The sequence below is a fragment of the Brachycentrus maculatus genome, unplaced genomic scaffold (assembly GCF_059751285.1).
Source record: "Brachycentrus maculatus isolate JH-2025_06_01 unplaced genomic scaffold, ASM5975128v1 h1tg000797l, whole genome shotgun sequence".
NCBI lineage: Eukaryota > Metazoa > Arthropoda > Insecta > Trichoptera > Brachycentridae > Brachycentrus > Brachycentrus maculatus.
Genome location: NW_028281525.1, coordinates 335,001 through 359,437, shown reverse-complemented (window position 1 = coordinate 359,437; position 24,437 = coordinate 335,001). Strand labels below are relative to the sequence as shown.

General features: G+C 31.4%; 1 protein-coding gene across 1 annotated transcript in view; it reads right to left on the bottom strand.

The window, feature by feature from the left end:
- The window catches only part of LOC148300193 (uncharacterized), a gene marked incomplete at its 3' end in the record, with an annotated part of 177,075 nt that overhangs the window by 24,743 nt on the left and 127,895 nt on the right, over positions 1-24,437 (bottom strand). Inside the window, exons 9-16 of the mRNA XM_088275129.1 lie at positions 24,165-24,431; positions 18,125-18,295; positions 17,227-17,379; positions 16,077-16,200; positions 12,831-12,964; positions 11,894-12,068; positions 10,534-10,625; positions 2,610-4,384 (exon numbers count right to left, since the gene is read on the bottom strand). Coding sequence (XP_088131255.1) covers positions 2,610-4,384; positions 10,534-10,625; positions 11,894-12,068; positions 12,831-12,964; positions 16,077-16,200; positions 17,227-17,379; positions 18,125-18,295; positions 24,165-24,431 — 2,891 coding nt within the window. The remainder of the gene's footprint in view (positions 1-2,609; positions 4,385-10,533; positions 10,626-11,893; positions 12,069-12,830; positions 12,965-16,076; positions 16,201-17,226; positions 17,380-18,124; positions 18,296-24,164; positions 24,432-24,437) is intronic.

Genomic DNA, 24,437 nt, shown 5'->3' with positions numbered 1-24,437 from the left:
ACCTGTCACAAACCTAAATAAATTGGTACAGTTATGAAACGTGTTTTGATTTTTATTAATAATAAGGAATCGTACAAAATAAATGCCAATTCAATAAGTGCTTAGTTAATATTCACACACATATCGTTCACTCCTTTCAACAACGTCATATACCAAAAAACTTGATTTTTCAGGAGATCAATTTTAAAGTTTGAGAATATATTGTGTTAAAAATAAATACCAAGCCACTTATTAAACTTTTTACTGTGCAACAGATCTATTTATGTAAAACTTGAGTATTTTTTCTCCATTTGAAAAAAAAAATTAGTTCAAAAAATAATTGAAAAATACCTTTTCTTCAAAATTCAAAAACAACATTTTCTGCCCTGTAGCGGGTAAATATTATAATAAGTTAAAAATATGCCGCTTTTGCTGGGATATAGTACATTTTCTGGGCATTTCGAAAACATGCATAACTGAAAATTGACGATATTTTATATATGACGTTGTTGAAAGGAGTGAGCTATATATGTGGATGGTGTTCGATGGTCCAAATCACAAAAAAAAATCTCTAAAAGTAACAATATTTTCTATTCGAATTGAAACAATTTATATTATGATAATATTATAAGTCGTATGCGCGATTCCGTACAAATGTCCATCATACTTGGTATGGGTCACCGTTTAGTTATAATCTTATTTATTAACTGTCACCATTAAAAATTCCTACTTGTCTTTTCCAATGGTATTGGAATTCAATGAGAATTTCTATAATATTAAAACAATAACTTTGACAGTCAGAAATTTAAAAGAAATACTGACACTACGCAGCAAAAACTCCCAATTACTATAAACCAATTGAAAAAAATTGTAACAAAATTTATTTTAATGTGCTTTTTTAACAATAAAATAGAATTTATTAGTTTTAATTAATGTTTTACTTAGTAAATACCACTATTTACACTAGTAATAGTGGTATTTACTAAGTAAAACATTAATTAAAATGGATAGATTTTACCACAAAGTGACTGCCGAATCAATTAATGAAACAATTTATTAGACTAAAAAAAATCAGTGTTTGTTTTAAAATTTAATGCATATACTATAAACCTCCGTAGCGCTGTGGTCAGCGCGTTTGCTACCGTGCTGGAGGTCCCGGGTTCGATTCCCAGGAGGGTCAAAATAAATATGGCCGATTTTCACTCTCATATTTATTTAATATCACCCTGGACTGGTACAAGAAGCGTAGGGCTGATCACCTTGCCTTCATGCAATTTACGATCAAGATAACACTGCGTCCCTACAATGCAGTGCCCTATGCACCATTGGGTGCGGATAAGGGTAAGAATACTATAAACTATTTGAATGTGGCCTTAAATATAGGTAATTAATATAGGCCTTAAATATAGGCCTTAAATATAGGCCTTAAATATAGGTAGCTATACAAATCTCATGCAAAGGTCTTTCAAAATCAGCGTTTGCAATATTATTTAAAGAAAAAGTTGTTTTGTGGTCCACAGAAAATATGTAATTGAACACTTTAAAGCATTTAACATGTGTATTTCCAGTACCCCGTTCACATTAACTTAATACACATATCACCTTTAAAAAACATATTTCATTGAAAAAAATACTATTAAAAGCTTTAAGTTTGACAGCAACAAAAAATGCAAAATACGAATTTCTGAACAATCCTAGAAACCTATTTCGTATAACCTATTTAAAAGTACGTCTTGACTGTATCAAAGGCCTTGTGAAGTCGTTTTACGAGTTTGAACAGGCAGCATGTTCAAGGCATGAACATGTATAGTCCCGAGATGTAAGACTTCTTTTTTATCGCAAATCCTTAGAAAAAGCATTTTCCAAAAGGACATGAAAAAACTACAACAATGCGTCATATTCGAACCATAATGAATAAAACGAATAGATTCATATTAATATTTATTATTATAAATACGAAGAAAAAAGTACTTTGTTATGAGAGGAAAAAACCTCATATTATTTATTGATTCAGCATTCACATTGTGGAATGACATGTTGATTATTCATTTAAAAATTAAACACGTGTATAATACCACATTATGAGTTTTATTTCATTATACACGACTAGTTTCGAAAACTTACAGATTTTTCCATCTCTGGTATTATACAAGTGTTAAATTTTGAAAAGGAAAAAACCTTATTTAAAGTTTGAATTTTAAAATACTTTTAAAATGTATATTTATATATATCGTAGTCATACAGGAGAAAGTGACCAAGTGCATTTTTTTATGAAACCGTGGTCATTAACTATTTGATATCTTACTAGCTTAATATTGCCCTGAAAAAAATCCCAAAGGATTTTAAACTTGGAAGTATAATATATTGATTTGTTAAAAATGACTAACTGCATTGATGTTTATTTTCTTGCCAAGCAAAAGTGATTTAAATGGGGCCTCCTTTACATTTTACGTTTTGGTAGTTGGTCACTTTCTCCTGTACGACTACGATATTTTTTATTCTTTTGTAATGCCTTATTATTTTTCATAATAAAAATAAGCGAAAAATTCTAATAAAGGATTGAAGTTTTGTTTTCCTTATACCTACCGACATAATGATGAAGCTTTACAAGTAGTAATTTAAAGTCTTACCTCTCGATTCTGCATGGGAAGAACTTCAAGGGTCCTGCCGACTTTCTTCTATCCTTTTGGGCAGCCGGAACTCCTAAATTGTGAGGTGCATGCACTCTGCTTTCTCGTCTCTTGTACACTTTGCTCATGATCGAAGGTGCCGAGTGACTCCTCTCGGGAAGCCTTCTCGGTGGCTCCAGCATCTCTCTAATCACAGCACAAAACTTGCACTTACTCGCTTCAGAATAGTAAGCCTGGGTAAGAGCGTACGCGTAGTTTTCCAAGAAACACTGATGACATCCCATTACTGGATAATTGGTTTCTTGGTCAGTCGATTCTTCGCTCGGTTGACTTCTGTTTTTCAAAAAATTACTCGTTCTGCTTTTTCTCACTACCATCAAGTTTTTCTCCGCTGTTTCTTTTGTTGTCTTCGCTTTCTCTTCTTCTTCCTTTTTCTTTTGCCTCATGTACTCCTCTAAACATTCCGCTTGATCGTTGTAATATTCAACCACCCTGATTCTCTGGATCTTTTTGACGGGTTTTTCTGCGGATTCAGCCTGAGTTTCGAGATCTTCGGGTAGTTTTATTGTTTGTTCTGTTTTTACTTCTTCTATAACTGCGTTATTATTTATTTGATGAAGAGTTAGGTCAGTAGTAGCTTTAAGGTCATTTTTTATGTATAATATTTCGTTTTTAACTTTAATCGTGTTTTCGATGTTATTAGGTATGGCGCACTTTCCGTTGTTCATTTTATCACTGGTAGGGATAAGATTTTGATTACTCGTGTCCTCTGTTATAACTGTTTTAGTTTTTTGTTCTGTAGTAGTTAACGACCTATCATTAGGCGATAAGTTCGCGTTATCTGTCCCTCTAACTTCATTTACTTTATCTGATTTATCAGAGTCGCTTATTTCTATATTATTGTTCATTACTTTATCATCGGTTCTCATCGATAACGAGTCATCCTCTAAACACGTATCATATCCCTCGATATCGTGGTCGATGTACTGCAAACTATTTTCGAACAAGGCACTCCGCATAGACCGCATGGCGCCACCTTCCATTCCTTCCGGAATGGTTTCGCTCGGTGTGGCCATCACGGAATTGCAGTCTTTCCAACTTTCGTCACTTTTGACACTGTCTAAATTAAAAACTTTTTCCGATTCCTTGGAAGATTCTTCTAAGTCCACATCTTTCCAATACTTTTCAAAGCTTATCCGCTCCAAACCGGTTGGAGTAACGGCAAAAACCATCTCATCAGAAGTTGATAAATCTTTGTTTTGATCTTGAGATAAACTTTTAACACGTTTCGCGGTACTATTATTCTTATCCTCGTGCAAACTCGCTTTATTCAAATTTGTCAAATGATCGTGTTCGTCTTCCGTAATTGTCATATCTTCATCATTTCCATCTAAAGAATCGTCAGATTTCCTTAAGTCACTAAGTTTATCACATTGAGTTCCGTTGTATTTCATATTATCACTTATCAAGTCTCTGACAGCGTAAAATTCGTTATTTGGGTCATCTTTACCATTCGCGTCTAGTTTTATTTTATTTCCATTTTTAGATTTGAAGTTAGGGAGGTTGTTTTTCAGGCCGTTTACGACTGTCGGTTCGTTCTTCATTTCTTCGAAGCTGAAGTCTTCCAGGTTGGACATGTCGTCTTCTCTGAGGGAAGGGTCTTCAGGTTCCAGACAGATTTGGACGACCTCTAAGCACTCCTGGTATTCTTGAAGACACTCGTGGTAGGAATCGAAGCCAGTGTGGTCATCTGATCCAGCAGAATTCATGCACTCCTTTAACAAAAGAAGAAACTTACAAATTATTATCGGAGAAAAAAAAATGACGTATATTTTTCAAATCAATAGTTTTTTCAGATAAACTTGATAGGCAATTGTTTAAAATCGAAATGAAGTTTAGGCCAAGTCTTAGTGGAGTAAGTAACTCTTACTTTGAAACCACAATAATAACCATGGAACCACGATCCTTCTCAATCAAATAAAATATTTTATCCTGTTAAATCATCACATCAGTCTAAATTGCTGAACTTTTTATTTTATTTAACCACTTATGTTTACCACCTTTTTATGGTGGTTTGTATTTTCGACAATGAAGATTGATATCTCGCGTTCCATTCGAAGTTACTTTTTTATCATTAACAGCAATAAGAAACTTATTTTATTATTTCAAAGGATTGCGTGCATAAGCCATAATTGTTAATAAGTTATCATCACTCTATAGATAATTTTCGAATCTGTTTCTCAAACGAACAAACAAATAAACTTATGGGAATGGAGATAATAATAAGAAAACGATCCTTAAAGAAAAATACACAACCAAAGAGATCCATTGAATTAAACCTGAAATAGAAATAGAAATTCGGGTAGAATAAAAAAAGTATATAATTTTAAGCACATCAATATTTATTTATTTGAATACACAACACATTTCATTTGATTTCACAAAAAATATAATAATGCGTGGATTATCCAAGTCAGAACAAATTAACCACATAAAATTATTTATTATGTCATTAATTTTTACATTCTATTGAAAATATCACAGCTTAAAGTAATAGGAACGAAAAATTCAATAAAATATTTAACGCCAATGCAATTTTTAATGCACATTAAATATTTTATTACAATCCTTGAGCAAAATTAATTCTGATTTCATGCGAATGTCAAGCATTTAATAATTATTACATTTTTGTAATCACGAAGAGCATATTATGTATGATACAGGGTTCAACTCTATATCCCAATACCTACATGTTGCTTGGGGCTAAAAAATACTTTTTTTTTTATAAATTCAGATGAAACTAAAAAAAAATCCTGTCCCAAAAATACGAGTGCATTGCGTGCGTCACACTTTTTTTTTTAAATATTTTATGTCAACGATATGTTTTTTTTATATATTGATTTATACGTATAATTATTTTATACGTTTTCTTCCATTATTTTGCCTATACTACCTTAAATATTTACCCAGCTGCTGTATGATATGTATGAATATTTGACTTCTTTCACACTAATATTAATAATAATAATAAAACCCTTATCCGCACCCCAATGGTGCATAGGGCACTGCGTCATATAAACGCAGTGTTATCTTGATCGTTTACACATGAAGGAAAGGTGATCAGCCCTCCGCTTCAGATACCAGTCCAGGGTAATATTGAATAAATATGACAGTGAAAAAATCACTTATATTCATTTTACCCCCCTTGGGAATCGAACCCGGGACCTCCAGAATGGTAGCCGATCAAGAAAAATTACAATCAATAAAATATTAAGCGATTTTTATTTATTTTTTACTAAAAACCAGGTTTTATCTGATCTTTTATTTTCTGTGATAAAATCCACTTCCTCCTATAACTATTAGAAGAAAATCTTAAGATATTAATTTTAAGCTTACGACATAAAGACATCACATCAATAATTTACTTTGACAGGTAGAGTTATATGGATCTTGCATTTCATCTGACATAAAATAAGCCCGACTTTTGTTGTTCATACAACACATGAACACTATCAAATTGACTGAACTTCTAAAAACTGCTTTATGAAACAAATTAAATGACATTGTCCACAGAAACGCCAAATATTGTGCTTTAAAGTAAAATATCATATTATTTTATTATACTGCAGGCAGCACGAACAAAAATCTAGTGGATTGTGTCATCTACTCATATATGACCGTAGATCAAGAAATTTGTCACGATGTTAGTTTATTGGATAATAAATTAATATTAAAAATCACAAGACTATAAATAACATTTTTATTGACATCTGAAGAAAACTAAGGGAGATATAAAGGTTTTAACTTGAGATATTTGAATGAAACGAAAAACGAACGTTCGCATACGTTATCAAATTTCCGTCATCGAACGTTTTATGACGTCATATGGTTTACAGAGCTGTAATAGTAGTAGTGTGGATTGTTTGTTTACCACTACACTACCTACCATTTGTGTTATACAAAGTCTATCGTTTCTGTGACGTCATTCATTACCAACTTGCGAAAACAACGTATTTACGAAGGCGAATTTTCCACAAGAAAATGATGAATTAAAAAAATTATTATATTGGCTGTTATAAACGCAAAACGAGTCTAATACAATCCTTTATAGGTTGAGTATGTTAAATTAGATATTCCTCCCGTCTGATAATGATCCATTTTATCCAATCCTACTAACCCTTACTATCTTAAAACTTAATATTAAATATTATATTATACCATATTGAACGTTTAATAAATACTTAAACGAACATTTTCCAATCAACACCGCAATTCTAAATGCGTAAAACTTTTGAATATTCAATAAAATATACATCTTTTCATAAGATCGTCTAATATAAAATATATCTCAAACAACGAAGCTTAATAAAAGGTAAATTGACATACATTTGCACGACACGTAAGCTCATCATATAGGACATTTACGACAGTATTCTAAACTTCTAAGGACGTTAATTTTGTTTGTTAAATATATCACGTACATGTTGATAAATACGTATTGATATTTTAATATATCATTTATATAAAACATATTCCATCACTGAATCAATACACAAGTCTAATAACTGCTTATTTTTACCGCCCGAAAGCAATATCGGTCAAAAATTAGACACACTCACAAACGTACTGTAGGAATGTGTGTAGTATTCATAATCTCATTCATGTTATAAAACGCCGAATTAATCCAATTAGTTGAATGTTTTTTTAAAATAACTATTTTATACTTTTGTTAATAGCACATCGATTAATTCTAAACAGCACATATATTACTTAAAATTTAGATGATAAAAAGTGAAAGCCCTAGAAATGAAAAACTACTTTGGAATAAACTGATCATAATAATCACAATAAATGAATTAGTCAATAAATATATTTTTTTTTGTTTTATTATTGAGTTCAATATTATTTATTCTATGGCATTTCACCTACATTCATTAACAATTGATATCGCTTACACTACAGTTTTAAGCAAATATATTCCTAAAATTAAATTAAAACTTTGATTTTATGTGATAACCAGTTTCATTATTTAATAAAGCACATAAAATTTGACCCTTATCTGCACTCTAATGGTGCATGGGCCGTCGCATAGGAACCACATGCTTTTTACTGGATCTTTGATTATATGAAGGGTGGGTAATCAACCCTGTATTGTTGTGATCTATGAATGAAATTTGTTTTATGGGATACGAATAACGGAAGTTTTTGAAGTGAAGAGCTAAGTGTGAACAAGGTTATTTAAAAAGGTCTCAATTCTATCTTTTTTCTCAGTTTTTTTTAATATTTTTAATCGAGGTATACTCAAAACATCATCTAACAAAAGCTCATCTTGAATGTTTTTAAAGTTTGGTTAAGGCTAGAAGACAAAACACCCTATCTATATGGAATTTTTTCAGATCAATTAGACACTATTAATCGAGAAAACTCCGTGTTGTATGCAAATATTTTATAAAAAATACACAGCATTGAAAAAACGGTATTTACACAAACATAATATTAAAATTTAAAAACCTTAAAAAGTAGTGAGTGCTTTTGTATCTGAAATGTTTAAAATACTCGTAGGATGACTGTTATTTTATGTACCTCTTATTTCCTCAATATAACTTAAGTCGAGTGTTACGTAATTTGTGTTGATATTGTACAAATATAGTTTCATTACTATGCGATTTTTATTATTATTTACTAATTTATTTTTATGTCATCATACATATAATAACACATTTCAATAATGTGCCCTCACTGATTTTTCTAGTGCCGAAGCACATTTTACAATATTTATTTATAAAACTATAAGAAAGGAAATTGTTTATGATATGCAATCAAATACGACATGGCCGAATGATGCAATATTTCAAATCTAGCTATTTCCACTATCCACTTATGAATAGCTCTTTCATAATTAGTTATTTTTTTTAATGACTTTATGGATAATAGAAGCAGGTTGAACAACTTCATTGAACCATAATCAAAGTTCTTTCCACCAAAATAGGTACATATGTGTAAGGTTAAATATGACATGTTAGCAAGTGAACGAGGTGTGCGATGATTCTTTATAAAAATGTTTGATCTAAATTAAGAAGCCCGTACGTTAAAATTATTTTGTTATACAGCTCTAATAAACGTAGTTCCTACTTGAAAAAATGAATTAAGATACAAATGAAAATTAGTATATTAAAATCATTGTTAAATTTGTGGTATGGTAATAAAACTCTGTCCTTATCATTCATCGTTAACTTTATGTAATACCACTTTTTAAGTGGTATTACACAATGTAAACGACGAATGATAAGGAGAGTGTAATACAAATTATCTTTACGACACGTCTCCGATAGTTTCCGCATAGTTTTGATAAATGTTGAACTTATTTTTTGCCGACATTTCTTTCTTCATATAAAGTTTCTTGACGTCGTTTTGGAACCTCAGCAGCAGTTTGTATGTCTGAAGAAGCGCTTCGTAGTGCTAAAAATAAAGAAGGACGTAGTATTATTATTAAATAATTAATTGAAATATAACCATGCATAAAATCATGGATTTCTAAAAAAACATGCAAATAAAAATTAATAATTTCTACCAATTGTACACTAAAGGGAATAAATATTATTTCAATGCATTTTGACTTATTTTTTTAAGTAGTTAAAAAATAACGTTTTTTTTAACCATTGGAGATGTTTAGTGTAAAGGATTTCATATACATACATGTTCTATCATTAAAATAAATTAAATAAATAATAATAAAAGAATATAATTTGTATTTGAAGCACTAACTTTGATATTATCCATTTTACAATTAAAATGTAACTTTGTTTAAAAATCATTATAATGTTTTATAGTCACTATAATTTATAGTGATTTTAAAATCAAAGTTACATTTACTATAATAGTAAAAGAGTCACCATACTACCTATTAAATACGATTATTTTGTGTGAACTAAAAATTAAAGAAATAAACATTTGAAATTATGCTCTCCTTTACTTTTTTTAGAAAACTGACAATGGTGACTAGACCATAGGGCACTGAAATATAATAATAATAATAAATTAAACGATTTTATGATAAATTATGCGAAGACAACGTGATATCAGTTTATTGCTTCAAGTCATATAACAAGATTTAAAAATATATATTTATTATACGTTGTGATTGAAATATAATAAAAAAAACTGAATATTAATATGATTTTGAGTGAAACAAATGAATGTAAAACTCCAAATAATATTATTATTTCAAAATTTTTATAAAATTCATATTTTAATATGTAGAATAGTGGATTTTTGACATTAGATTTCTTGATACTAAAAAAAATCGGTATTCCTACGTGAGCACCGATTAAAAAGTCTCCAGAAAATTTAAACAATATTCATAAATAATAATAAAATGAACTTTAATTGATATTACGTCATAATAATACAAAGTTTTCAATAATTTCCATTAAATAATTTACGTTTGTATTTTTTTAATGCAAGCATCAAAGCAATATATTTTTAGTTCAAAGAAAATTGTATTTATTCCCTTTCTTTGACAAGTCGTAAAAATAAGTTAAAATGATTGTAAATAATATTTCTACTAGTAAATTAAAGAAAAAAAGTAAAATATTTATTTTAACTTACTGTTTAATTAATTTCCTTGAGTGTACAATATGGTTGAGTACTTCAGACGCACTTCAAAAACAAAACCACTTAAAAAAATATTGTTTAGCCAAGACTCAAACCAAACTTCGAAAATCGAGAAAATTAACTGGAAAGAAAAACGAAAAACTGCAAGTCGTTCAAAAACACACCGATAGATGGCAGTACGTGACAGATTGATTTCGATTTTTTTTGCTCATTTGAAGCCGAGACATTTGTGGAATGTTTGAATGTAACAATATGTAAAGAAAAAATATTAAATTAAAATTTAAAGTACAATAATGTTGTCAATAGTTACCTGACTGCTTATACTATCATTTCTCTTGCATTTATCACCGCTTCCCAAAGAACTTGTAGGTAGAGGCTTAGCGACTCCGATCCTCACAATTCCTAAAAAAAATATACTTTTATTACATCAATACCACAAAATGAATATGAAATTAGGTGGAAGTCTTATGAGTTGATAAGATAATACTTTGAGCTGTGTTAAGGTATCATTTATAAGGCTGTGTATAAGTATCATATTTGTGGACTCCATATGCTCCACCTAGGGAGCGGATATGGCTTAATAATATAAGGACATTGAAAGCTGTCCCACCGTATTCCCAGATCTGAAATATAATCATCTATCCTCATAGATCTTTTCTTGCAAAGCAATATTTTTTGTGAACTAAGTTGCGAAATTGTCAATTGAATCTCGATTTTACCGTGAAATTACATTTTCATTTTTCATAGCTTTCAAAAACCCTGTCACTGCCAATCTAAAAAAATATACGTTTGTGAAACCAGCACCAATTTTTTTAGAAGTGCCTCGCTGTCGCAATGAAAGGGATTAAGTAATCAGTTAGTTAGTTAGTTCTGTAAGTCAGCTTGATCCGATTCCGACCCGGCGTTGGCCGGTACATAGACGCCTACACAACCACGACCAGCACAGCAGACAGACACTAAACCGTGCAAATACATTTGCAGAAAATACTCAGTCATCGCATTTCCCACTCAACCATTATATAAACCAGGGGTGGCCAACCCGCGGCCCGCGGCAATGTATGACGAATATTTTTTTAAATATCGGTCCTTCAGGATGTATTTTAATCCATATTTCAGTTATTAAAACCAATCAAGTATCTGTAATTACATGAAATGCATATGTTCTGGAGAAAATAAATTCGAATCTCGCAGTTTCTGAGTGGCCATTGATAAATTGGTTTTATTTAAAATAAAATTGGTAATATTGATTGATTTATGTGTCTTAATTATATAATTTTGATTGTTAAAATTGATAACAATGTTAGTAACTATTTTTTTTCCTTTGTTTTTTTTTGCATTATACAAACATGACACTAAATCAAAAACAAAAAATATGAATAAAATATAAATACAAAAAAGATCCCACAAATTATTCAAACACATTTTTTTGTTGGTTCAATGTGTGCTTTCTTGCCTAGTAATGTTTCTTTTTCACAATTACTCTGATTGTACCGTCTGATTACCTCTGCATTCAAATTATTTATAATTTTTTTTTTTAAATATCAATAAGTATGAAATTCGTAGTAATTTTTTTTCAGTTATTACAGTCTATATGCGGTAAAATTTTAGGTGACGTTGCGACCCGGGGTGCAATTTGGGCTGGCAAGACCTGATATAAACGGAACACGAACCTTTGGGGGCTGCTTTTAGGGCTCTCACGGCCGTGGCCAGCGAGGCCCCCGCTAGCGGAGCCCCGTTGACCGAGAGCAGCCGGTCTCCGGGGCGCAGGGAGCCCCCGCGGGCGGCCGCCCCGCCCGGCACCACAGATCGCACCACGATCACCGTCCCACGCGGCTCCACAGGATCCTGAAAAATTAAAAAATATACAAATATGCAAATATGCCCCGCATTCGTTAGGTCACATTCATGCAAGTGTTTTTGCCTAGAATTTTCACTCATGAATTACATTAAACTATAGTTACTTTAAACATAAAGGGTAAATCCACCTTCGCGTAGGCATAGGCTATAAAACTTATTCATAGGGTCATGATAAGCGGTATTGCATAAGCCGTAACTGGATTTCAGAGTCACTAGGTAATTTTAAAAAAAAGGTCACATTCATATTCCACCAGAGACCACCGAAGAGGTCACATGTCTCTTCACGCCCCATTTTTCAAAGAATTTATTGGATAATTGAATAATTGAATAGTTGGATATTGGACAATTAAATAATTTTATATAATAAAACACCTTTGCTTATAACCACTTTTTTACTGGTATATTTTTTCTACAACCGGTTTCGACAAAAACCTTGACATCATCAGGGTCAAACACGTACATGTTAGCCCTGATGATGACAAGGTTCTTGCCGAAACCGTTTGGAGAAAAAATGTACCAGTAAAAAAGTGGTTAAAAAGAAATTTATTTTATTTTATAATGTTTATAAAATTTGCCACAAAGTATCTGCGAAAAGCATTCAAGAAATTAAGAAAATTAAAAAACATTGGCAAAATTCCAAAACATATTCTTTAAAAAAAATCTGTGCGGACAATACGTGTGACTTCTCCCGCAGTCAATTGCTTAATGGCTTTGTATATTTGAGAGTACACCTCTAAATGACTTATTTACCTGGTAGTCTAGAATGGAGAAGCCAAGTCCTCGATCACCCTTCATGAGGTCTATGTACTCGGGTTGGTCACTCCACATGGCGAGGCCACTGACTGGCTCCAAGGAACGGGATCTGCTCTTCAGAGATGGGTTTCCTAATGAGAAAAGATTAACGAATAAGTATTGGGCATCAACAAGTCCTTTAGTGCATGTTGTTATACAATTCTTAGTGCTTGTTGGTCCTTGGGTTGACCAAAAACGCATGTGATAAACATTTTTTGTAGTTATAAGTGTGTAGATAGTAATATTGTAGTGACGTGTATTGTTTGAATGCTGAAGTAGTGATTGTCCTGATGAAGAGAAGAGTATTTCTCGAAACCGGTAGACAAAAATCTCGATGAATGATTGGTTATATACAATACTAACAAATAGTTTAAAAAGTATCAAAAATACCAATAACTCAGTGATATTTTTGTATTATTTTTTATTATTTTCAATATGGTAACTCAATGATTAATGAAAATTTATGATTTTTTAATACAAATTGATAAACAAAAAATATATAATAAATCTATTTTATCCCAAAATTAAGCATACTTTTGGATGTGTCCAAATCCTTGTCACATATCTGGGACTCTCCACATAGGAGTTATCTTACACGTTGACATCTCAACATAGATGAAGAAGAATATGGAGAATCGGATAGTACAATAGTTAAGTATGGAATAATATCACTGAACCAGCCTATAACAGGTCGTTTATCCTGTAAATATCTGAACGTCCATATTCTTCTTCATCTATGTTGAGATGTCAAAATGCCAAAATTAGGTGTCATTTGAGTTAAAATAAATATTTTAAATTGAAATTGTAATTTTTTAAACTATATTATTTTATGAATCTATTATTTTACAGTAATATTTATTTTCTATTTGAAAAATTGTATTTAAATCTCTTAAACTTCATGAAATTCTGCGGAACCATGGTTCAACAGAATTTTTGCAGAATTTGAAAAATAATACTCTATAGTATTATATTATTATTCTTCATTATTTATTTGCCAATTGTAAAATTTTATTAAAATCACTGAAATATCGTGGTTCCACAGAATTTTGCAGGATATTTGAAAAATAAAACTCAATAGTATTATTTTCACTCCCTTTCATCTTCATAAAATTGGTCATACAATCATCTCTCCATCTCCGACCATCCCCTGGGTCTCGGATTAGGGGTGGGTTTAGTTGTCTTATTGAATTTCTAGCAATAAATTTTGAGGTTTCTCCGGTATTGTCTCCTTTCCCGGAAAGTTGAATAACTTCCTGGCCAATATCCGGAAAACTTTCCAAATAATAAAATCAAAGAACGGAATTGTTCGTTCGATGTAATATTAATAATATTGAAAAGTTAATAAAGTCAGAAACAAAAACCGTCTGAATTTTTTTTAATATTGTTGATTCGGTGAAAATTTCAACAACAAAAAAAGTTGAATTACACAAAGTAAACAATGGATGATAAGGAGAGTGTTTTATATTTTTTTAATCTCTAATATTTCTAAGTAATCTAATTAAAGTTCTCTGTTGCATGTTTGTAATACCTTTAGCCTTTTATTTTTATCAAATGTGTGATTATTATTGTAGAAATTTTAACATTCGATGTAAAGAGCATACAAGATGTCTAAATAATAGTAATGATTCAGAATTTTCCAATCACTTAATAAAAAATAAAGTACGTGTGTGTTAAAATACCTATAAAACCACCTTGGAAATGACCCTTTTTCGGGGCTTTAATCGGGTATTTATCAACATAGATTTGACAAAAACCAAAATATAATAAGTTATTTATTTTTTATGGTATTTAATTATACTATACAAAACAATAAAACAAATTTTGTTATACATTCCGTGGATTTTTCACCCAAACTCCTCGAGTTTTCCTTAATTTCCCACAAACCTTTATCGCAACACTTAAAAGCTCGGTATTTGGCGAACCTTTGTTTAATTTTCAGAGCATCGTTCCGGAGTTAGTGCGCGTATTAAACCACAGATTCAACTTTACGAGTATTACTGCGAATTCGTGAAATTGTTCGTGGGACCAGCCTACCTTTGTGAGGTAGAAATTATTTTTAATATAGCTTAAAATATTAAAAAAATTCTAAAATATGAAAATAATTATAATTTGACCAAAATAATTTATTTTATTAAATCATAAATTTCTTAATTTCAGATAATTATTGTTTTTTTTGTTTTTTATCTCCATTTTTGTGTCCTTTATAACCTTTTTATTAAAACAAATTATATATATATATATATATATATATATATATATATATATATATATATATATATATATATATATATATATTTATATATATATATATATATGTATATATATATATATATATATATATATATATATATATATATATTATTAGTATTAGTAAAAGTATTAGTATTTCGTGTTTGAAAATGATGCGGAATGCATCGAAACACGTCTCACAGTAGATTTTAAGAATTAGTTGTATTTACTAAGTAAAACATAAATTAAAAATGGATAGATTTTACCACAAGGTGACTGCCGAATTAATTAATGAAACTAAACGAAACCTGATCACTGGTCAAATAAAAAAAATATGGAAAATTGTTATTTTATTAAATATTACAATTCAACGAAAAGGTGTTGCAGGACGTAAAAGAAAGAAGAGAGCTTATAAATCATATTTTGAAGAGGAAGGCCAAGCTAATAGGGCACTCAATTAGACATAGCACCTTTCTTAGCAACATCTTCGAAGGAAGAATCTTGGGAAAACGAACAAGAGGTCGCCCAAGAACTTCATACTTCCAGGATTTGAAGCGGCTCATGGACGTCTCCTCCTATTCGCAGCTCAAGAGGATGGCGACTGACAGAGACAAGTGGCTGACACAACAAGGCGCTGCCTTTAGAAGATGATGATGATGACAATTCATTTTGTTTATAAGAGCCAAAATTACTCTTAAATGAGGTGAAGGTGTATTAAAAAGGCCCTGTAAATACATAGATTTCTATATCCTTCTTCATCTATGTTGAGATGTCAATATAAATAACTACGAAGAGGACGAACTTAGATCTGTGATAATAAGAAATTGGACACGCTCAAAAGATTATAATTTTTTCTGTGTACAATTCCAGGTCAGTTACTGGATTAAGATGAAGTAATCCATTACGTCATAATAGGCCAAAGAAGCCTCTACAGTTTGGCCATTAAATCTTTGAGTGCAAACATCGTTATCTTACCTAGAATTGTAGAGGCTATCGTAGCATTAGTACTGCAGGCTGACGTTATGGAGCTTTCCGACTTTGCTTTGATCATCCTTTCTGGAGGAGGTAGCAGATTCTGCAAACTACCGCCGAGGATATTCTGTAATGAGAAATCGATTAATAATTTATTCAGTCTTACATCTGAACATCATAACATTTTGGGTATGTTCATATTCTTGTTTACAAATCTAGGTTTCTCCACAAATAATTTATTTTTACATTTTAATTGTAGAAGGATATGGGATTCTGGGTATTTACAGGACTTATAACCCTTCATAGGCTGGTTTAAGTGATCACTGTTTATACGTGTTACCCAAACTACTGTGAATAAAATAACTGGTCATATTATTAGCTTCATAAAAATTTAAAATCATATTTTTATGCCTCTCCCAGCATGTGAAATACGAGTGATTCGAGTGGGATTGCATACATTCAATATAAATTCTCTGCTAAATAAAAGGCTTACTCAAATCAACCATAGATACTGCTGAAAACTCAATCAGGAAAGGACATGTGAATCATATCATCATATGATATATGTATGAGTGGTTGTCAATCATAGGTAGGGTGCTGAATATTAGACGTTTAATTTATTATTAGATTAAAACCAATATTTTTAGCTTTTCCACTTTTTTATTTGACCAGCGACCGGGTTTCGTCGTTACCGACATCATCAGACTGGTCTGATGATGTCGGTAACGACAAAACCCGGTCGCTGGTCAAATAAAAAAGTGGAAAAGCTAAAAATATTGGTTTTAATCTAATAATAAATTAAAAATGCAATTCCATCACGAAGTGTCAGTGGATAATATAAATCTATTATTAGACGTTTATTAAGTGATTTCTTAACCCAGCCTTTGACTGATCGTTAACTCTGTAAATACCCTCTTATTCTTCTTTGTTGAGATGTCAAAATGTGTGTATATCACTTTTAAAGATGGCGATACCGAAACTAATTCTCTAAAATACAATAATCTTTTGCTTCTAATTTACATGGGGGTAAACATTAGGATACTTATTGTCTTATGTTTCTGTTCTACCATTTAGCGTTGTCCTTGTCTATTCCAAACTTAGAATCTTCAATAAACTTGAGCTTATATTTTTGAACAAATATATAAATGCTTACCCTCGCTGCAAACGCTGCTCTGTGCTGCGCTGTATCTATCAAGGTTCTGCGCTTTGGTCTGCGAGCACAAACCAAACAAACGCTAGCCGGAAGCTGCTTCAATGCTCTCACAACTTCCAAGTGGTGAAGTCCTAGGAGTTTTCTTCCATTTACCTGAAAAACAGTAAAGTTGCGTTGTTTAGTTGATTTGTTATTGAGGATGTATTTGTCTCTTATTTGGAATTCATATTGGTGTTCTTCAAGGATCAGAAAAAGTACTTTAATAAATAATCTTATAAAGTTCTTAGCTAATCTTTGGTCACAATGTCACCAGAAAAAGGTCTGAGAGCCTTTATAAAGCTACCCTCTCTAACGAAACATCAAAGTTTAGGATGCTCACGAAGACCATTACTGACAATACACCAGAATATCTCGTCTAGTACTAGAAAATCAAACTTCTTCTCCGTTTAAGTCCTTATTACTGAGGGTTTTGACCTTATTCCAAGCAATGACTCTTCTTCAGTCATCCCTTGACTGCCCTGCTCTTAGCCCTACAATCACCGAGGTGTCTGCTGCTGTCTTAACTTGATCGGTCCATCGTGTGGTGGATCTTCCTCTCCCACTTTTTCTCTCTAGCTACCAATTCCAATTTCTCGCTACCAATTTCAACCAGTCATTCCAAGCTACCCTTATTGCCATGCGCAACGTATCCAAACAATTGAAGAATCCGTCATGTGCAAACATTGGCCAAAGTCAAACCATCCTACGAAACTAGGTGACACCTAATAAAAACACAACCAACCAAATAAATAACCTTAACTCCATAAAACAGTTGTCTACCAACCAACCAAATTTATTTATACACGGGAAGTGGATATAACAATAATAAGTAAGTTACATTAAAATCAATGAAGTTTACCTCCAGTAACTCGTCTCCAGCCCTGAGTTGGCCACTCCTGCCCACTGGACCATCTTGCAAGAGAGACCTGATGTAGTGATGGGGTCGAACCTCCCTCCCCCCTCTCACCTCGACCGTTCCTTCGAGGGAGATACCCAACCCACCCCCTGGCTCCTTCATCATCATGCCAACCTGGTAACAAAAAAACACGAATAATAATTTTCCTCAAGCCAACCAAAATATATTTAAAAACTATATTTATACTTATTATTTTGAGAAATGAAAAGACTTTGTTTTTTTATTCACTCACATTTTTATTAACCAACTAGTTTCGGCAACCTGTTGCCCTCTTCAAGGTTTAATTTATGACTCACAACCTTGAAGTCTTTTTATTTCTCAAAATAATATATCAATATGATACACAAAGTTAATGCTTTCAATATTCAAAACATATATTTATATAAATTGTACTAACTAACTAACTGTAACGCCTCTATATCCAGAGAGAATAGAACACCACACCAGTCAGTAAAAGTGAACGTTCTGTGCTTCTTCCATATTCATGTATCTCCTCAAACATACCCTCGACGATTATTCTGAATCTTGACCTATCTACGCCCTGTTTTTCAAGTACTTGATCATGCCAAGTTTCTCTCGAACTTCCTCTGCTTCAAATTACATTGCTAAGTTTTCCTTGATCTTCCTCTGCCTCTGTATCCAATTACATTCGCTTTGCATATTTATTTTGACATTCTTTTCTTACTCATTCGTACCTCAACAAACCTTTCTTAATAGTATCGTTAATCTTTATAAAATTAATTAACTTTGTTTTAACCACTTTTTTATAAAACAATTTAACCTACCGGTTTTGACAAGAACCTTGTCATCATCAGGATTTATTAAATTCTAAAACATTAAAATACTCTCATCAAAATTTATAAACCCTGATGATGACAAGGTTCTTGTCGGTAGGTTGAATTGTATTAATAAGAAAGTGGTTAAAACAAAGTTGATTAATTTTATAATGTTTATAAAATGTGCCACAAAATATCTGCGGAAAACATTCAAGAAATTATCGTTAATGCTTATATCTACTTATGTTTTTCTGGTGTTCACTATTTGAACACCTATTATACATCATTTTGCACTGTTTATGTTTTGTTTTTATAAAATAAACAATATCGTAAATAGAAAACGATATATCGTGAGTTATTGCGATTTTATTTTAAACAAAATTTATTAATATAAATATATATATATATATATATATATATATATATATATATATATATATATATATATATATATATATATTATTAATATATATATATATATATATATATATATATATATATATATATATATATATATATATATATATATATATATATATATATATATATATATATATATATAAATATATATATTTAAATATATTATTTTTTCAATAGCAACACACGTCACTTTGAAGTCTCTCTAATATAATACAAAAGTATATAATATATGCAAGATGGTCATCTGGAATATTTCCGAGGAATAATGGAATCCCGGGAGTCTGGAATATGCAATTAATTTGCATCTGATATTTTATGCTACAGATATACCGGAACAAGGAAGTGAGAACGTATTTGCATTTCCTGAACTGCGCATTAATTTTCTAATTTGCATTCGTGAACGAGCATTGAAAACCGAGCGAAGTGGAAAAATATGGAAATCATATATTCTTTGTCGTTCTACGCTTTTTATGAAAGTTGAAATGAAAATATTCATAACATCATAATGTCTTTTAGTTTTATCTTTCATTCTATTTCTTTTGTTTTTCTCTCCCATTATTTTACAATATACTTTTATGAAAACATATCCCAATAATTAAAGAAAACACTTTGTTTTTTACCACTTGAGTTTTTATTAAAGACTACATGTTTCAGAAGTTAAACTTCCATCATTCAGTTATTATACAGACCTGAATGATGGAAGTTTAACTTCTGAAACATGTAGTCTTTAATAAAAACTCAAGTGGTAAAAAACAAAGTGTTTTCTTTAATTATTGTAACATGTCTTACCACAAAGTTAATGCCGAAACAATAAATAAAATAAAACATATCCCGATAACAAATTTTTCAATCATGGTAAAATATCATTTTCACTGTGATTAATGAAAAAAGGTGTTAAAATATATAAAGGAAGATAATTTTAATGAGTTATTTGCGAAAAATAATACATATTTTATTTATGGCGATTTAGAGACCCTAGTTTTCTCAACCCGTACACATAAGCAATGCATAAATCACCATGCTAGTACGAGTATGGGTATGCAATCCCGAGAGCCTTGGGTATTTCTGCTATTACTCTTTCCCACCTACTATTCTTCTACATCTAATATATCATTAATATCCTTCAGAATTGTTTCTCATTCGTTATCCGTATCCCATCAAAAAATCACTCGTATAACGCGTTGGATCGCGACAGATCGTAAGTTTGTTATAGATAAATACTCAGACATTCATAGTTGCATCTCAACAAACTTCATTATTATATAATACATATATATATATATATATATATATATATATATATATATATATATATATATATATATATATATATATATATATATATATATATATATATATATATATATATATATATATAAACCTTTATATTTGCTTCTAAACAGGGTATAGTCCAACACAAATATACACATAATATATAAATTAATATTATTATTTTATACTCGTTGGTTTTCAGTTGTTTATTTGTTATTTTCACTAAGACTGTTTATAGTAAAATTTTAAAAAGCAATTTAGTGGTTGTTATATTCTTATATAAAATATAGTTTGACTAAAAATTGACAGTATGACAGGACGAAAATCTGTTTAAAATATATTGGATTCACACAGATAAAAACTTCTTACTCAGATTTATCCAATAAAATAACACATTGTATTTTTTTAATGGAATAAAATAAGATTTGGAAGCACTCACAGAGTTTTATTTATCTTAAAGTTTACCCGTAGTAAACTAAATGCTCGGTGACAACTAAAACAAAGGCACAGATCTTCAGTCTCCACTTAATTAGGTTCGAAACTCATATCAGTACTAATTGGAACCCACGATAAAGTTAGCTCAGCAACGACTGAGGTATCGTACCACATAGCGAGATCGTAGCTACTAGCTGTAAAACTGTTCACTCACTACAATATGCCCTTCTTAGTCCAATCAAGTAATATCTACGAACTTTAAACGTCTAATGAGGACGACCTGAGAATTCGCGATTCCAGAATGAATATTAATTCGTCGAGAAAATAATATAAATATCCGCTGGCTTCATTCAGCGCATGAATAATTTATAACTTGTGTTTTAAGAGAATTCATATAAATGCCACATTTTTATATTTAGCTAAGACAGATGTCGTATTATGGTAATTTCGTTCGAAGCTACAGCGAGACGGAATTAGTATGAAAATGTACGTAGTTTTGTTAGATTTCACGGCAATTTGCTTTATGGAAATACCTCGCTTTGTCATATTTCCACCTGTACTGTATCAATATAGTCCGGTACGTTTATGCAATATACCTACTGATGATATTGCTTAAAAAAACAATGCACTCATTTTGAACGTGTAAAGCTTACGAGTCTTCATCTAAATATATGTATGTACTTGTATGTACAAACAAAAATTAGCAAAAATACCAACTAAATTTTATGTTCCCAATCCCATTTTTTTAGTTTTTACATATTTGGAATAAGAATATCAATGGTTAGAAAAATATTAAACTCAGATATATTTTACTATATTCAAATAAAAAGATCTTACTTATTCCGTATTACAAAAATATTTAATTAATTCTAATATCTGATAATTTTTAAGTATTTATTTCAAAATATATTATGCCAGTTACTACGAAGATCCAAGAAATTTTACCCTCCTATTGAAGTTTCTTGCATCGGGTTGTGGTCCAGTGGTTAGTGTCGCAAACTCTTAAGTCAAGAGTTTCTCGGTTCGAATCCACTCTACCACAATTTGATACCTATTTCTAATAACGAGCCGCTTAGGCTCACAGAAATTGTGTGAAATTGAAATATTTGTCTAAATAATAAGAACACAAAGATTTCATTTTTAAAATAAGAAAAATCTCCCTTAATTTTTTTCGTTAAAACTGGTTTTTCATAAATATAAAAAATCCGGACTTTTCGAGGAAAACCGGTGTTTATTGCCTATGATCGTATGACGTTACTCTTGGTTGACGTTTTTATTGGGTGCAGCATAAACTTCAATTAAAATTCATAGTTTATTATGTCACTAGTGACATACGCACTTAGATCAACTACATTAATAACATATTATCAACTTATTTATCTAGAATATACATGTCTTTTAGGTTATCTAGTGTAATTATCATTAAAAATGTATTTATTTATTTAAAACTGCGAATACAGAATATAAACAAATACACTGTCAAGCGTATTGTCTTTCAACTTATCAAAATAAATGCATATAAATACAATTTTATGGAAATTACGAAACTGAATTTGAAGTCATGATTATTTTCAAACAAGTACTTTCATCATGTAGAATATTGTGGATGGATATCATAGTTTGGCAACAAACTAGTCAACGAGCTATCGAACTAAAAGTATGAAAAACATATAGTGCACGACTATGTACCCGTTTCACCCACGAACGAAAATGTTCCAGAACGCTGATGTTCTCGACGTCTGTCTTCAACGCGATTTATCTAGCCGAAAACAATTGACTAATACGGTTCCACAAACTACGAATGTTCAGTGACAGAATCTCATAAGTCGATATGCTTACAATACTCAAGAATCTTTGATTTAAGAAGTAGAAAGTTATTTATTTATTTAAACTTCATGGAAAGAAAAGAAAAAGTACATTGGCTTATTGATTAAAAGAAATATCTTCCAATAAACCAAAAACAGACTTGTGATATTGGTCAAAACGTTTGTTACCATATATAGCTGTTTGCGCTCAGGGGGTAGAAAGTATTTGAACATTTAAAAAAACATAATTTACAAATTGATGATAATCAGGAAGCCAAAGGAGAAAGGGAGTTTAGGGAAGGAGGTAGAAGGAAAAACTAAGTGAGGAGGTTTGATGGTCAGTTATGATTCTAATGATTGACATCTTTCAGATGGTTTTTGAAAGTTATTAGAGAAGGTACATTTTTACAAGGAGACAGAGAAGGAAATACTGAAGAAAAATGTGTTATGGCGAGGAATGGAAAGTGTTCTTTCTTGGCAAGAACGAAATGATAGACCATGACCCGAGAGGTATATAAAATTTTCAGCAAGATATTTAGGTGCATTGGGGTTGTGAAGAATATTATAATGTAGCTTGACTAAAGAAGAAGATATTCTTACCACAATCTCTAGACTGTCTATGTATCTGGCTCCAGGAACAGGATCTCAGGAGTCGATGGTAAAATCATTTATTACAATACTCTTGAAGCATTGACTAAATATGAAGATATTCTTACCACAATCCACAATCACAATCACGGCTATTATTCTTGGCTCTACCCGACCGAGTTTCTTCAGGGTATGCTTGGCTACAATAGTTTAGAGACTAGAAGGAATGTGTATTTGATTGTTGCGCGGTATGATCTATAATCCTGAAATTATCCGCAACATTGGTCTGTATGTTCCCGATAGTTGCCTAAGACAGCGTCGACATAGATTGTTTCACATTCCTATACACAGAACCAACCTGCCGATGGTTATGCCTGTAGGAAGAGCTACCGCTATGTTGAACAATATCTCATTGGATATTGATCTGTTCCATGTGTCTGAAGGAGTTTTCCGAAGTTGGATTCTTCTACACCTTTAGCAATAGTATTCTTGCTTATTTTCTATTTTTGTTAATGTATACGATTTAAATATAAGTTTGTAATCTGTATATTATCTATAAATAAAATAAATTGAAATTGAAATTGAATCTCAAAATCGTTTATATTTATATCCGATTCGAGGGACAGGATTTCAGGAGTCGGTAGGAGGTAATACTTTTGAATCTTTAATTAATGAAGACATTCTTACCACAATCTCCAAATCGTCGATGTCTCCATCCGGCTCCAGGGACAAGATCTCCCGCCACTTGTCCTGGATGGCCCTCAGCGCCGCCTCGTCCCGGCGCGGCTCGCGGCCAATCACGATCTCGCGCTCCTCCGGCGGCGACCCTGGCGCCGGAGCCGCGGGGTCCGTGACCACGTCTGCGGAGGCCTGCGACACGGGGGAGCCGGGCGGCGGGTAGTCCACGGTGGCGCGCGAGTCCGGCTCGGGGTCTATTACGGACGACTCTTCGTACTGTGA